This window comes from Rutidosis leptorrhynchoides, chromosome 4 (genome assembly GCF_046630445.1).
Source record: "Rutidosis leptorrhynchoides isolate AG116_Rl617_1_P2 chromosome 4, CSIRO_AGI_Rlap_v1, whole genome shotgun sequence".
In the NCBI taxonomy this organism is placed as follows: Eukaryota; Viridiplantae; Streptophyta; class Magnoliopsida; order Asterales; family Asteraceae; genus Rutidosis; species Rutidosis leptorrhynchoides.
In genome coordinates, this window is record NC_092336.1 from 359,097,260 (window position 1) to 359,109,930 (window position 12,671).

The 12,671-nt window shown below is 34.6% G+C and overlaps 1 protein-coding gene across 1 annotated transcript; it reads left to right on the forward strand.

Moving 5' to 3' along the window:
- The first annotated feature begins 5,171 nt into the window (after window positions 1-5,171).
- LOC139843866 (transcription factor MYB83-like) lies at window positions 5,172-8,080 on the forward strand. Its single transcript, XM_071834037.1, has 2 exons — window positions 5,172-5,485; window positions 7,345-8,080. Exons 1-2 carry the CDS (start codon window positions 5,172-5,174, stop codon window positions 8,078-8,080), a joined length of 1,050 nt encoding a protein of 349 aa, XP_071690138.1.
- Window positions 8,081-12,671: the final 4,591 nt, after the last annotated feature.

The window sequence follows — 12,671 nt, forward strand, 5'->3', positions numbered from 1 at the left end:
CCATTTTGCAACTCGACCAACTGAATCACCCTCTTCTTCTTATGTTCTTCTCTTTCTTGTTTCGAACAAGCTCAACAAAAGATCACACACTACCATCACCTTGATCAATACTCACTCAGGATCATCATAACCCATCATCACCAAACATTTTTTCTTATCTTGCAGCCCATCGATCACCTTCACCATCATCAAAACCCAACAAACCCACTTATATTTGCAGTCCAAGAATCAACAACATAAACCCATATTCGATCAATACTTTCACTGAAAACCATTGAACCACCACAAATCCATGTCACTACCATCATATTTCATTCCAATTGTTTTCTGTTTCTATCAATCAAAAACCATCACCAATTACCCATCACTGATGCTCCTATATCAAACTGTTTTGTTCTCGATCATTCATAAACATAAACCATAATAACCCGCCACCTTCACTATATTTTTTTTATCCCTTCTTCTTCTTGTAAGACCGCCCCCATGTCCACACTTCTCTCATCCTCTCCATATCTCTCTTAAATTTTCTGGTTTTCAACGAATCACCATCATTCACCTATTCCAAATCCATTTAGACGGTCAACGTTTCTGTTTAGAAACCTATCGCCAACCTCCACCATCAAGACCCACCAACGTTATAAGTTCTTACAACCAATTATTCTAATGATTATTTAATTACTGCTGCTGTGTAATTATTTCTGTTTCGTGACTTAATAAATACCCAAACGAAGGTGATAAAAGAATGGTGATGATGCGTACAATGAAAGAGAGATGATGATACAAGTGATCATACTTAAATAATTATTATTTATACAAAGCATGATATGTATCTGTAGGCAATCTGTCTGTTTATTTATGATAATGGAGAATGACGATTGATGATGTCGATTGAAAAATCCTGATTTCCACACCAAACCACGAAATTGTTTTGGGTTAGACTATGTACTGGATTTATGATGTAGCTATTAGATAGCATAGGAGAACCAAGGCCCATCAGACTATATTGGGCTTATGATATAGCATGAACCGAAGCCATTATACACTTGATTTTAAATCACCCCAACAATTCACTTGGACTAGGTCTTGTGCTTGTCGACTTACTACTGCAGCCACTTGACTTGTTTGCAGCCCAACCACGATCAACCCAACCTTCATCTTTGTTGTTGTTTTGTTTCCAGCTGATGCGTATTCTATCTTGTTTCTAAGACGATATCGATGAGTGACGAGGTTAATAATAATTATGATCATGATATATGATTAAGATAGGGAGATGAGAATGGTTAAGATGATAATAAATGGTTATGATGATGATGAGATATAGATGAGATTGATGGACATCGTGATGTTTGGGATGGTAAATGAAAGATGTGATAATGATCATGAGCATCATGACATGATGATGATGATGATGCGCATGATAATAAGTGTCGATGATATTTGGGTTTGTAAGTTAAGGAAAAACAAACAGATATATTGGTTATATAAATTAAAATTGGGAATTTAATCAGAAAAAGCACGAGCAGAGGAGTGGTTTAGAATGTGTCCGTTGAGTGAGAGGTCGTGGGTTCGAGCCCGGTTCGTGGCATCGATTTTTAGAAAAGCTTGGAAGGTTCGTGAATCCGAGGCCAACCTTGCTTTGTTCAGTATCGTCATATGTATTTTTACTACAAAATACAGTATTGTGAGTTTCATTTGCTCCCTTTTACTCTTTATATTTTTGGGGCTGAGAATACATGCAAATGCTTTATTAACTATTTTACAATAATTATATGCGTGAGTTTCATTAATCCCCTTTTACTCTTTACATTTTTGGGGCTGAGAATACATGCAAATGCTTTAGTAACTGTTTTACAATAATTATATGCGTGAGTTTCATTTGATTCCCTTTTACTCTTTACATTTTTGGGACTGAGAATACATGCGCTATTTTTACAAATGCTTTATTAAATGTTTTACAATATTTATATGCGTGAGTTTCATTTGCCCCTCTTTACTCTTTACATATTTTTGGGCTGAGAATACATGCAAATGCTTTATTAACTGTTTTACAATATTTATATGCGTGAGTTTCATTTGCTCCCTTTTACTCTTTACATTTTTGGGACTGAGAATGCATGCGCTACTTTTATAAATGTTTTACGAAATGGACACAAGTGATCGAAACTACATTCTATGGTTGGATTATCGAAATCGAATATGCCCCTTTTTATATAGTCTGGTAATCTAAGAATTAGGGAACAGACACCCTAATTGACGCGAACTCTAAAGATAGATCTATCGAGCCCAACAAGCCCCATCCAAAGTACCGGATGCTTTAGTACTTCGAAATTTTATATCATGTCCGAAGGAGGATCCCGGAATGATGGGGATATTCTTATATGTATATTGTGAATGTCGGTTACCAGGTGTTCAATCCATATGAATGATACTTTTGTCTCTATGCATGGGACGTATGTTTTTAAGAAATGGAAATATGAAATCTTGTGGTCTATTTAATTTATGAAATGATTATTTATGTTAGACTAATGAACTCACCAACCTTTTGGTTGACACTTTAAAGCATGTTTATTCTCAGGTATGAACGAAATCTTCCGCTGTGCATTTGCTCATATTAGAGACCTTACTTGAAGTCATTCATGACATATTTCAAATGACGTTGCATTCGAGTCGTTGAGTTCATCAAGATTATTTAAAGTCAATTATAGTTACATATATTATGAAATAGTATGCCTACCGTCAATTTTCGATGTAATGAAAAAAAAATGTCTTTTCAAAAACGAATGCAATGTTTGTAAAATGTATCATATAGAGGTCAAGTACCTCGCGATGTAATCAACTGTTTTGAATCGTTCATAATCGATATGGACTTTGTCCGGATGGATTAGGACGGGTCTTCACATTCAAAACTGCTCAAATTGCTGATCAGACACTCTGAGCGCCGCTCAAAGCCCCTGGAGTGCCGCTCAAGGCCCCTACATGCCTATTGGAGCGACGGTTGGAGCTCGGCTTCGATTCCTACTGACCAAACTCACTTTGTGATTTCACAGTTTCATTCCCGCTTAACCGCAACTCCGATTAACATGAAACTTGGCTAACATGCTTATATATGCTTTCTCATCATGGAAAAATTTTCGGATACCCTACCCGGCCCCGTTGACTTTGACTTTAACCAAGTTAGACTTTTAGTCAAACTTGACCAAACACTTATGCAATCGTTCCAACATGCTTTTATACTTGTATCTTGCAAGAAACTGGACAACTTGACTCACATGCTATATAATCGAGTCGTAACGAGCCATAGGACTAATTGAACACATTTCGACCGACCTTGTGTCTTACCCGGTATTGACATGACTTACTTGTTTAGGTCAAGGCTAAGCAACTTTCATTTGCACAACGTTTAATTACAAGTACTTTGGCATGCAACTACGGTGAGATCATAGTCCTACCTTTTCAACAACTTTTACGCTTTAAATCATGGGATGAGAAACATATACTTTTATACTTTTAAACTTTGAACACAAGTACGAAAACAAACGTTCCACATACGAGTTAAAACAAAAATCCTCAATTCAATTATCATTAGTTACACTTGTAGGGTGTAAGCGAGAACTTATGTTGTGTGGCCATACGGGTTTGACTAACCCTCATTCGGACGGTTCGCTACCGTTAGCGGATGAAATATATTTTCGGTATAGTTTAGTTCTAACACTATGATGCAGAGGTAATTATTCAGTTAAGCCTTGATAATTGGGTGCTCGACAAACAACATTTTTGGAATGCCAACGATTTGGATAATCAACTATATACTAAATCTAGTGGTTCAAAAACATACGTTTACAAATACACCTATGCTTTCACCAACGTTTTTTGTTGACAGTTTTCTATACGTTTCTCAGGTTCATACTTGGCTACTTGATACATGCTTCCGCACACTTTGATTACTTGCTTGGGGTCAAGCATACACGCATACGCTAGTGATAGCACCTTTGGATTCAAACTTAATGTTTACATCCATACGCTATTGATAGCATTCGTGATTTTCAACTTATATTATGTCGCAAGTTATTTCATTATACTTTACAAGTTTTGCAAACTTAAACTTGTTGTCGAACCGTTTGGTAACTTAAAACTTTGCAAGTCATGCACGTTTCAAATGAATGCGACATAATTTTGGTCAAACGCGTCTCATTTAGGGACTATGACCACGTAACGGGACCTAAGTTGGCGGCGCCGTCAATGGCGATTTTGTCGGGTCGTCACAACAACTCTCGATCTCAGTTATAAAGAATTCATAATTAATAATTAGTGTTGTTAGCATCACTCGTTTTCAATGATACTCATGATTTAAAGGGATAATAAAACATTAGCTGCCGACAGTTAATTTGCTTAGGAAACGGTTTACCTTACAACATAGACATGCTTTAACATGTTAGTGTCTTCTTTCACGTAATCTCCAACTACTTTCATAACCACAACTAACTCGTATGTTTTTACAAACTTTGCCTTGTTTTCAAAAGGAGTACTTTTGTACTCTTTCATTTACACTTGTGTAAATTTATCGCGAAAACAATTACTCACCAATGAAAGTGTTAATATTCAATTTTTTAGAATAAATAACATATATATTCAATGAAGTCATTTTGATTAGTTGTAACATAAAAGTGAACGTAGAGATATTTCGTGTCAATGGTGATAATGATTGTGGGGTGTTTCGAATTGATGGGTAGAGTAGAAAACGGATTGAAAAGGGACCTCTTTAGGCCCCATTTGAAAGAGAAAAAATATATATAGATGAGCATTGTGTGAAGTGGAAGCAAAATATTTTGTTTGTATTTTTTCTCATAAACATACACATATAATATGATGATGATTACCTTGTGAGTGAAGAAAAATGCATAGTAAAAAGACAAGTTTGAGTTAAAGACAAGAAGGCCAACATACAACAATCTCTTTCTCTTTATAACGTAAATATACATATACATATACATGTATATGTATATATGTATGTACTATATATCTCATTTCAAACAAACTCTAGTTGGTCTCCCAACAAATAAACTCTACTTCTTGCAAAAACGTTGATAACCAGCAACACTGATTGATTAAATAAGGAAACCAAAGTTCTAAATTTAATTTTGTTGTTAGTTAAAACGTCTATCGTACGTGCAATGAGAAAACCAGATCAAACTGGGAGAGAAAAGGTTTGTGATAATAGTAGTAATGGTAATGCCAATAAAGGATTAATGGTAAAGGTAAGAAAGGGGTTGTGGTCTCCCGAAGAAGATGAGAAGTTGATGAAGTATATGTTAAGAAATGGTCAAGGGTGTTGGACGGATATCGCTAGGAATGCTGGTTTGCAAAGATGTGGAAAGAGTTGTCGTCTTCGTTGGATTAATTACTTGAGACCGGATCTTAAACGTGGTGCTTTTTCGCCTCAAGAAGAACAACTCATTGTTCATTTGCATTCGATTCTTGGAAACAGGTTTGTCTTCGTCGTCTCACTTATATCTCTGGTCATATATAACATCTTCTTTAATTTGTGTGTGTAATGTAACAAAGAATTAATGTGGTGGCATATTAACAAAATATATATAGGGTCTCATAAGAATAGGCCAATAGCCTAGTGGTGAATGACTCACTCTCCCTTAGGGGAGGTGAGGGTTCGATTCCCACTAGGAGAGGATTTTCCAAATAATTGGATCAAAAACCATTGTTACCGGGCTCAGGGTGTCCGGGAAGAGTCGAGATGGTATTGAACGTGTCCGTGGAAGTAGGGTGGAATGAATCGATTAAGGGGATGATTGTTGGAGCTAATCGATCCATTGTGTCCCACATCGAAAATTGAAAGAAACAAATGTGCATATATAAGCTTATGAGAACCTCCCTCTATCACCAATTGGTTTTAGAGAAATGTGGAACTTATGAGCTTATATGTTGTAGTTGACAAAGTCAACACAGGGCTAACATGTCCCTGCCGATACACATGTTTTTGAAACAATATATAGGGTCTCATATACAAAATGTAGTTAATATCATATCATATGATATGGTATGGTATGGAATTTATAACGAATTTGAAGAACAATTCGTGAAGGTGATTCATATATCAACGTAGATGCTTCCTTCCGTGTTTAAAATTATAAAAAAGGTAGATTGACGATGTTGATACACAGAAACAGAAAAATGAAAATGAAGGAGTGCTTTCGAAGAGATCAGACAATGGATAAATGATTATTCGACACGTTTTCGATCTCTTCTTAAACATTTGAACCATCATATAATTAATCTCATAACTTTACATACCTGAAAGATTACTTATCTAGGAACTTCATATTTCTTAACCAGAAGTTATTTGATGAATAGAAATGAATACAACTATCTATTGAATCAAGCATTGAATATGAGATGATAAAATCAATCAAATCAAATTTCAAATTAAATTACAAATGAAAGTAGAATGAAAATGATTAAATTCATTGAACACATTCAACCATGTTGTTATTACATTAGTTGAGTTTTCTTTTTCACTCTTCCTTTTTCTTATCTTATTTGTTTGTACCAACATCATCAGTTTGCATCAAGTATTGATTAGATATCATAATTATATTCTACACCATATGCTGAAAAAACCAAAAGATTATATCCTTGTCACATTTAATCAACTACTCCGTATTAACTTAGGAATTATATGTAGTAGTAAAGTTGATTAGAATATACTACGTAGTTATTATGATTATATTGCCATTAAACATTAAAGGTTATTCTGCATAATATATCAACACAGCTTCTATTCTTAACTAGAAAGCACAGTGTCATAAACAATATTCTTGTTCATTGTTTATGTTAAGCTAGCAACTAAATTTAAATTGATAAATCATGTTAGATCTAGTGGTTGGCGTCATGATATTTCGTAGAAAATTCTCAGAATTAAACCTCACTTTCATTGTTTATGTTAAGCAACTAGAACCAAAAACACAATCAGAAGATGGCCGAATAGTTAACATTCTCAGATTCGAACACACAAATCTCACTAACAACACATCTTGTGATGGCCGGAGTATTGGTCACATTTTAGTTAGTGTATGATAGATCACATATTTATCCATATCTGATTATTTGGTTTGAGGTTATCGATAAAAAAGATCTGTCTAATGAAATACAGTACCTCAGTTAGGTCGGTGAAAAACAAATGGCCTTCTTAAGTAGTTTGAACAGAAACACCTTATCCGTTTACAATAACCAAAAATGGATCTTCTCTGTATATTTGGTTGACTTATATTAAGAATCATGACAACAATGTATAGCTACAATACTGAGCATGGATTATTTACACGCATTTAGGTGGTCACAAATAGCCGCTCGTCTTCCTGGAAGGACAGATAACGAGATCAAGAATTTTTGGAACTCCACAATAAAGAAAAGATTGAAAGTAAGCAACGCTTCCTCTAGAAGCTCACTAAACGATAGCATCGAGAACACATCATTTGAACCAAGTAGAGACGCTATGGGATTATTCGGTACATTCATGTCCATACAAGATCATGATCTCATGACTATGTGCACGGAGTCCTCACTAACATCAACGACAACCACATCATCGTCGTCCATGCATAACAATTCTATGCACACGAATGGACATGACATGTTTGGTCAATTGCCACATTTTCAACAAAATAACATCAATCATGACACAAATGGTGCATCAAGTTTGTTCGATGTTTCTCCATGTTTCGGAGAACTTGGTATTGGAGAATATGGTGATTGTGGTATTCTTGAAGTACCGTACATAAAGGATATGGAATATGATAATAGTACTATTAATATTGGGACTAGGGTCATTAATGGAGATATTAATGGGGATTTTGATAAGAAACTAACTAGTATTAATGATCATTTTAATGAGGATTGTGATAAGAAATTAACTAGTTTTGACGATCAGTTTAATGGGGATTTTGATGGGAAAGTTAAAGTTGAGGATGTAGTTGGTTTTGAAAATTATTGGCCAAGAGAAAGTTTAAGAACGGGAGAATGGGATTTAGAGGGTTTGTTTGCAAATATCCCTTTTATTGATTTCTAGAAAATCTTTTCATATAACTTTAGGAAAATAAAAATTTGGATATATGTAGATTTTATATACTTATAAACAAACTGTCAAGATTAGGGGTTTAATGTTTTTGCATGGTACCTTAAACATTTGATGAGTTGATTGATTATCCAAATTCGGTAACGTTTGTTATCTTACGAAGAGAATATGATGGATGACGATTCAAATTAAAGGCTTCGATTTAAATGACAATGTGAACATGGAAATTTGATTCGGACGATACATATATAAGAGAAGAAGATCGATGTGAAAATTGTGGTAATGTGTACAAGAAATAAAGTCAATTAAGTAGAAGAGATTGTGTAATAAGGCATTTGAATTTTCTTTGTACGTTTATATCAATTGCATAGATTCAAAATATTCTTTATGTACAAATTTGATCATAAGGCAAGTTGGAAAGGAAATTCTTTAGGTAGCTCTTCTGTATATTCAATAATAAATAACACAGATGTTTATGTGGAAAAATTTGACGTTCAAATTCTGAATGTAAATTATTTTATTCAACCATTAGACATGAAATGATTTCGATCTATCTCTAATCATGTCAAAGATAAATACAACAAGTAACAAAATGAAACATCTTGAACGACTTCGTGAGCATCAACAACTTAAACTCAACGTTTACGCCCCACAAATTGAATCTTTAAAGTGCATAATGTGGAACCAAATTTCTGCAATGATCATAGAATGACAGGGCCCAGCTTGTGTACTTGGAGATTTTAACTCAACTCTCTTTCCGGAGGAGAGATTACGGGAGGTTCATGACCAAGTGAATATGGGTAGTTTTTCCCAGTGGCATTCCCGTTACCCGAATACCACATTCTGAATACGAGCTCCTATTGGCCGATTTGTCTTCGGTTGATGTAGAAGACAAGAAACAACACGAAGTTAGATGGGCGCCTGACATAAACGGGTCGTTTTCCGTGGCGGAAGGTGTTCATCTTTTTATCAAGGATACTATTGTTTTGATCGCGGAATGGGCGAGTTTCTTATAGTATAATCCAATTTCCTCTAAAGTCCTTATTTTTCATTGGCTAGCAATACAAGGGTCTATACCGGTCAAAAATACTCTTCTAAATAGAGGTATCCTACACGAAGGTTAAAACGTGGCGTGTTTTTGGTGCTTTACCTCGGTTGAAACCGCTGATCATTTGTTGTTTCAATGTCCATGGGCAAATTTAATTTGGACGGATTTGTTACGTTGGTGGAATTTAAGGTGGATCATGCCACACTCTATAGCTTCGTCTTCGGTAGAATGGAGCTCGGGTATGGGAATTAAAGCGGGCAAATTTTGGAGGATAATCGGCCCCGTTAGGTTATGGTTTATTTGGCTAGCAAGAAACAAAGCTATATTTAATGATAAATTTACATGTTGGAGATCGTTAGTGAAGAAAGTTAAAATCAAATCGTTCGAATGAGCGTCAAATACAAAGTTGTGCTATTCCCATCAATTTTACGTTTGGGACAATAATCCATGGGTTTTGGTTTAAGCTTTCACGTTGCATCTCTCACAATTATGCTTACGCTATTGCTGCTCCCGAAGTCGTTCAAGATGCTATTTCATTTTGTTACTTTTTGATACAGTACATGTTAGCTTACTTTGTAATATGATGTTCAAGGTTTTTTACTCGGGCCTAATCCTAATGTGTAGTGGATAACAAAGGCTCTTCATGCTTGTATGACCACTCTCAAAGGTTGTTCTTCGGAGCCTCCCTCAGTTATGCTATGCAGCGCGCCGATGACATTCCCCATGCTATAGGTCGCCCTCGAGCACTTGAACCCCAATCGCCATGTAATTTGTCTTCCAGTAGCATGTTTGAGGACGTATAAATTGGTCAAAATGAAAAAGGCAACGGTAATATTACCGTTTGTAAATCAAACAAATAGTTTTTTTTTAATTATTTTTTTATTTTTATTTTTATTCTCATGTCATATTCTATATATTTAATATTTCCAAACCAAAATAAAATCAAAACACTTCCAACACTCCCAATACGTTCAACATTTTAAACACTCTCAACACACATACATTTTCTTTTAAAATACCTAAAAATTCTTCATCCAAAAAAACCAAAACAAATCAAATGATCAAATCGATACACAACGAATTAATGATTTTTTCCAATCACTACTTGAAATCCAAATGTACAACTCACCTTCCAAGTCATCTTCGAACCCGAATCAAGGCATGGGGTTTGCCTCATACGAATCACAATCACTCGGTTTTACTCATACTCAACAATATACCAATTATCCTCCTCATCAACCATTCGTTAATCAACCTTATCAACAATTCATTCATCCTTAACAACTATATCCTCACCAACAACTCCCTAACCAACATTCCTAAACAACAATTTGACAACCTATCTTTCAACAAACACCTACTCGAGTTCCAACACCATTTCCAAAGGATAGTGAATCCGATGATGAAGAAGTAGAAGGCGTTCAAAAAACTCAACCCGACGAATTTGAAGATGAAGTGGAAAGTTACCCGAAAGGGAAATGGAAAAATAGTGAGATGTAAAAAAGTGGCGTGGTAGGATGCGGAAAGTGCACTTTTGGCTAGGGTATGGATGCAATCCTAGAAACTAACGGGAATCGGTCAAATAAAAGATTCATTTTAGGGTTATATCCGAGAAACATACAATTCGTAAGTGCGGAAAAAACGTCGAGCCGATCAAATCTCGGGAAAATGGAGAAAGATGTCGAAAGATATCAAGAATTTTATCGGCCATTACGCTTGAAAAATATTGGCAAAGTGGGAACAACAATGCCGATATCATCCAAAGTACACGCCACACATTTAAGGAACAAACGGGTCATAAATTTATTCACGAGGATGCCTGAAGAGTTCTCAAAGATTGTCCTAAATATTTAACATTCTAGGGCATCGTGCCCAAGAGAAAGAACCCGAGGGAGTTACCCCCGCAAGTTGAGAGTGCAAGGTCAAGGTGCGGATCCGCGTCAGTTTAAGAATTTATTTGAAGAGGAACCTCTACATCGTCCACCGGGTCGTGCAAGTACCAAGAGTCAAAGGAGTTCGGGGTCATCCGATGCGACCTTGCAATTGTCGTCCGACGAAGCCTGTATACAATTGATTGAAACCACCAAAGCTACACGGCAGACGATGGATAGGATATACGACCGGACCGAGACCCGTGTAATGTTGGATAATTTAACCTTTTCTCACCCAACTATGTGCACCCAACTTGACTCCCGAACAACACGATTTTGTATTGAAAGCTCGGGAAAAAATCCATAGGAAATGCCAAAACGCGTTTGATTTTTCCGAGGAAGAGTAGTTTTAATTAGTTAATGTACTTTTCTTTTTAATTATTCATGTTTTTAAAAATAATATAACTGTAACTTTGTTATTTAATAGACGTGTTGTTCAAAAACAACTATTACATGTATAATTATTATTATTTATTTGTTAGTTAGTTAATAATAATAATAATAATAATAATAATAATAATAATAATAATAATAATAATAATAATAAAATATGAGGAAGTAGGTCATAGTTGGCAATGACAGTGTCACGAGAGAAAGTGAAGAGGAAGGTGGAGAGAGAAAATTGATGTGACGTTGAAAAAATCAAGTGTGTCATTATTGAAAGTGGTCTAAATGGGCTCACCAATGTTTTGTTAGTTGCTCTACATATTAATACTTATTTTTTATTTTTTATTTTTTATTTTTTATTTTTTTTGCAAAAGAAAAAAAAATTGTCAAAAATAAATGACTGAACTGACAAGATTATAACTTTTTATGTTCGGTGAAAACAAAACAAGTATTTTCATTTGATCTAGAATGTTAGTAATTATGAACATATAAGCACTTTTGGAGAAAAGGGGAAATAAATTTCTTTTATTTTTTATTTTTTTCAATTATTAAAAACACATGAAAATATAAATATTTAAAAAAGATATTTTGTGATAAATGTTACTCCTATTATTTTGACCAGAAAACACCCGAAGAAATAACATTCATCGACAAATGATATTTCTGATAGCATTCATCGTGATGCATGTTATTCTTCGAGCATTTTTTTAGGGTTTGAAAATTAGGGTTTAGAAATTATGGTTTAGATTGAGTTTTTAACACGAATAATTTAGAGTTTAGAGACTAAAACTAAGACACTAAACCATAAACTTTAAATCGGGCTAAATTTTTTTAAAAAAAAAACTTCACAAAAGATGAAAAAAAAATTCGAAGAATAACATGCATCACGATGAATCTTATCAGGAATAACATTTATCGATGAATGTTATTTTTTCAAGCGTTTTCTCGTCAAAATAATAAAATTTATCACAAAGTGTCTTTTTCATATATATTCATATTTTCATCTAATCTTAATGTTTGTGATTTTTTCTTTTAAAAAAACAAACGGAAAAAAAATTAAAATTTACTTCCCGATTCCTTCAAAAAAAGTGCTTCCCCATTAGCGCCATATATATAGATTTATATATACTAAAAAAGTAGTTTAAGAGTCTACTTTCTTGACTTGGTAGCATCTCTCGTTTTGTCCGGAGCTTCGCCCTACTGTCTAAGGTACGTCTTC

Coding starts and splice junctions, on each gene's coding strand:
- LOC139843866 (XM_071834037.1), top strand. CDS start 5,172: ATGAGAAAACCAGATCAAACTGGGAGAGAAAAGGTTTGTGATAATAGT. Junction 5,486..7,344: donor CATTCGATTCTTGGAAACAG/GTTTGTCTTCGT, acceptor ACACGCATTTAG/GTGGTCACAAATAGCCGCTC.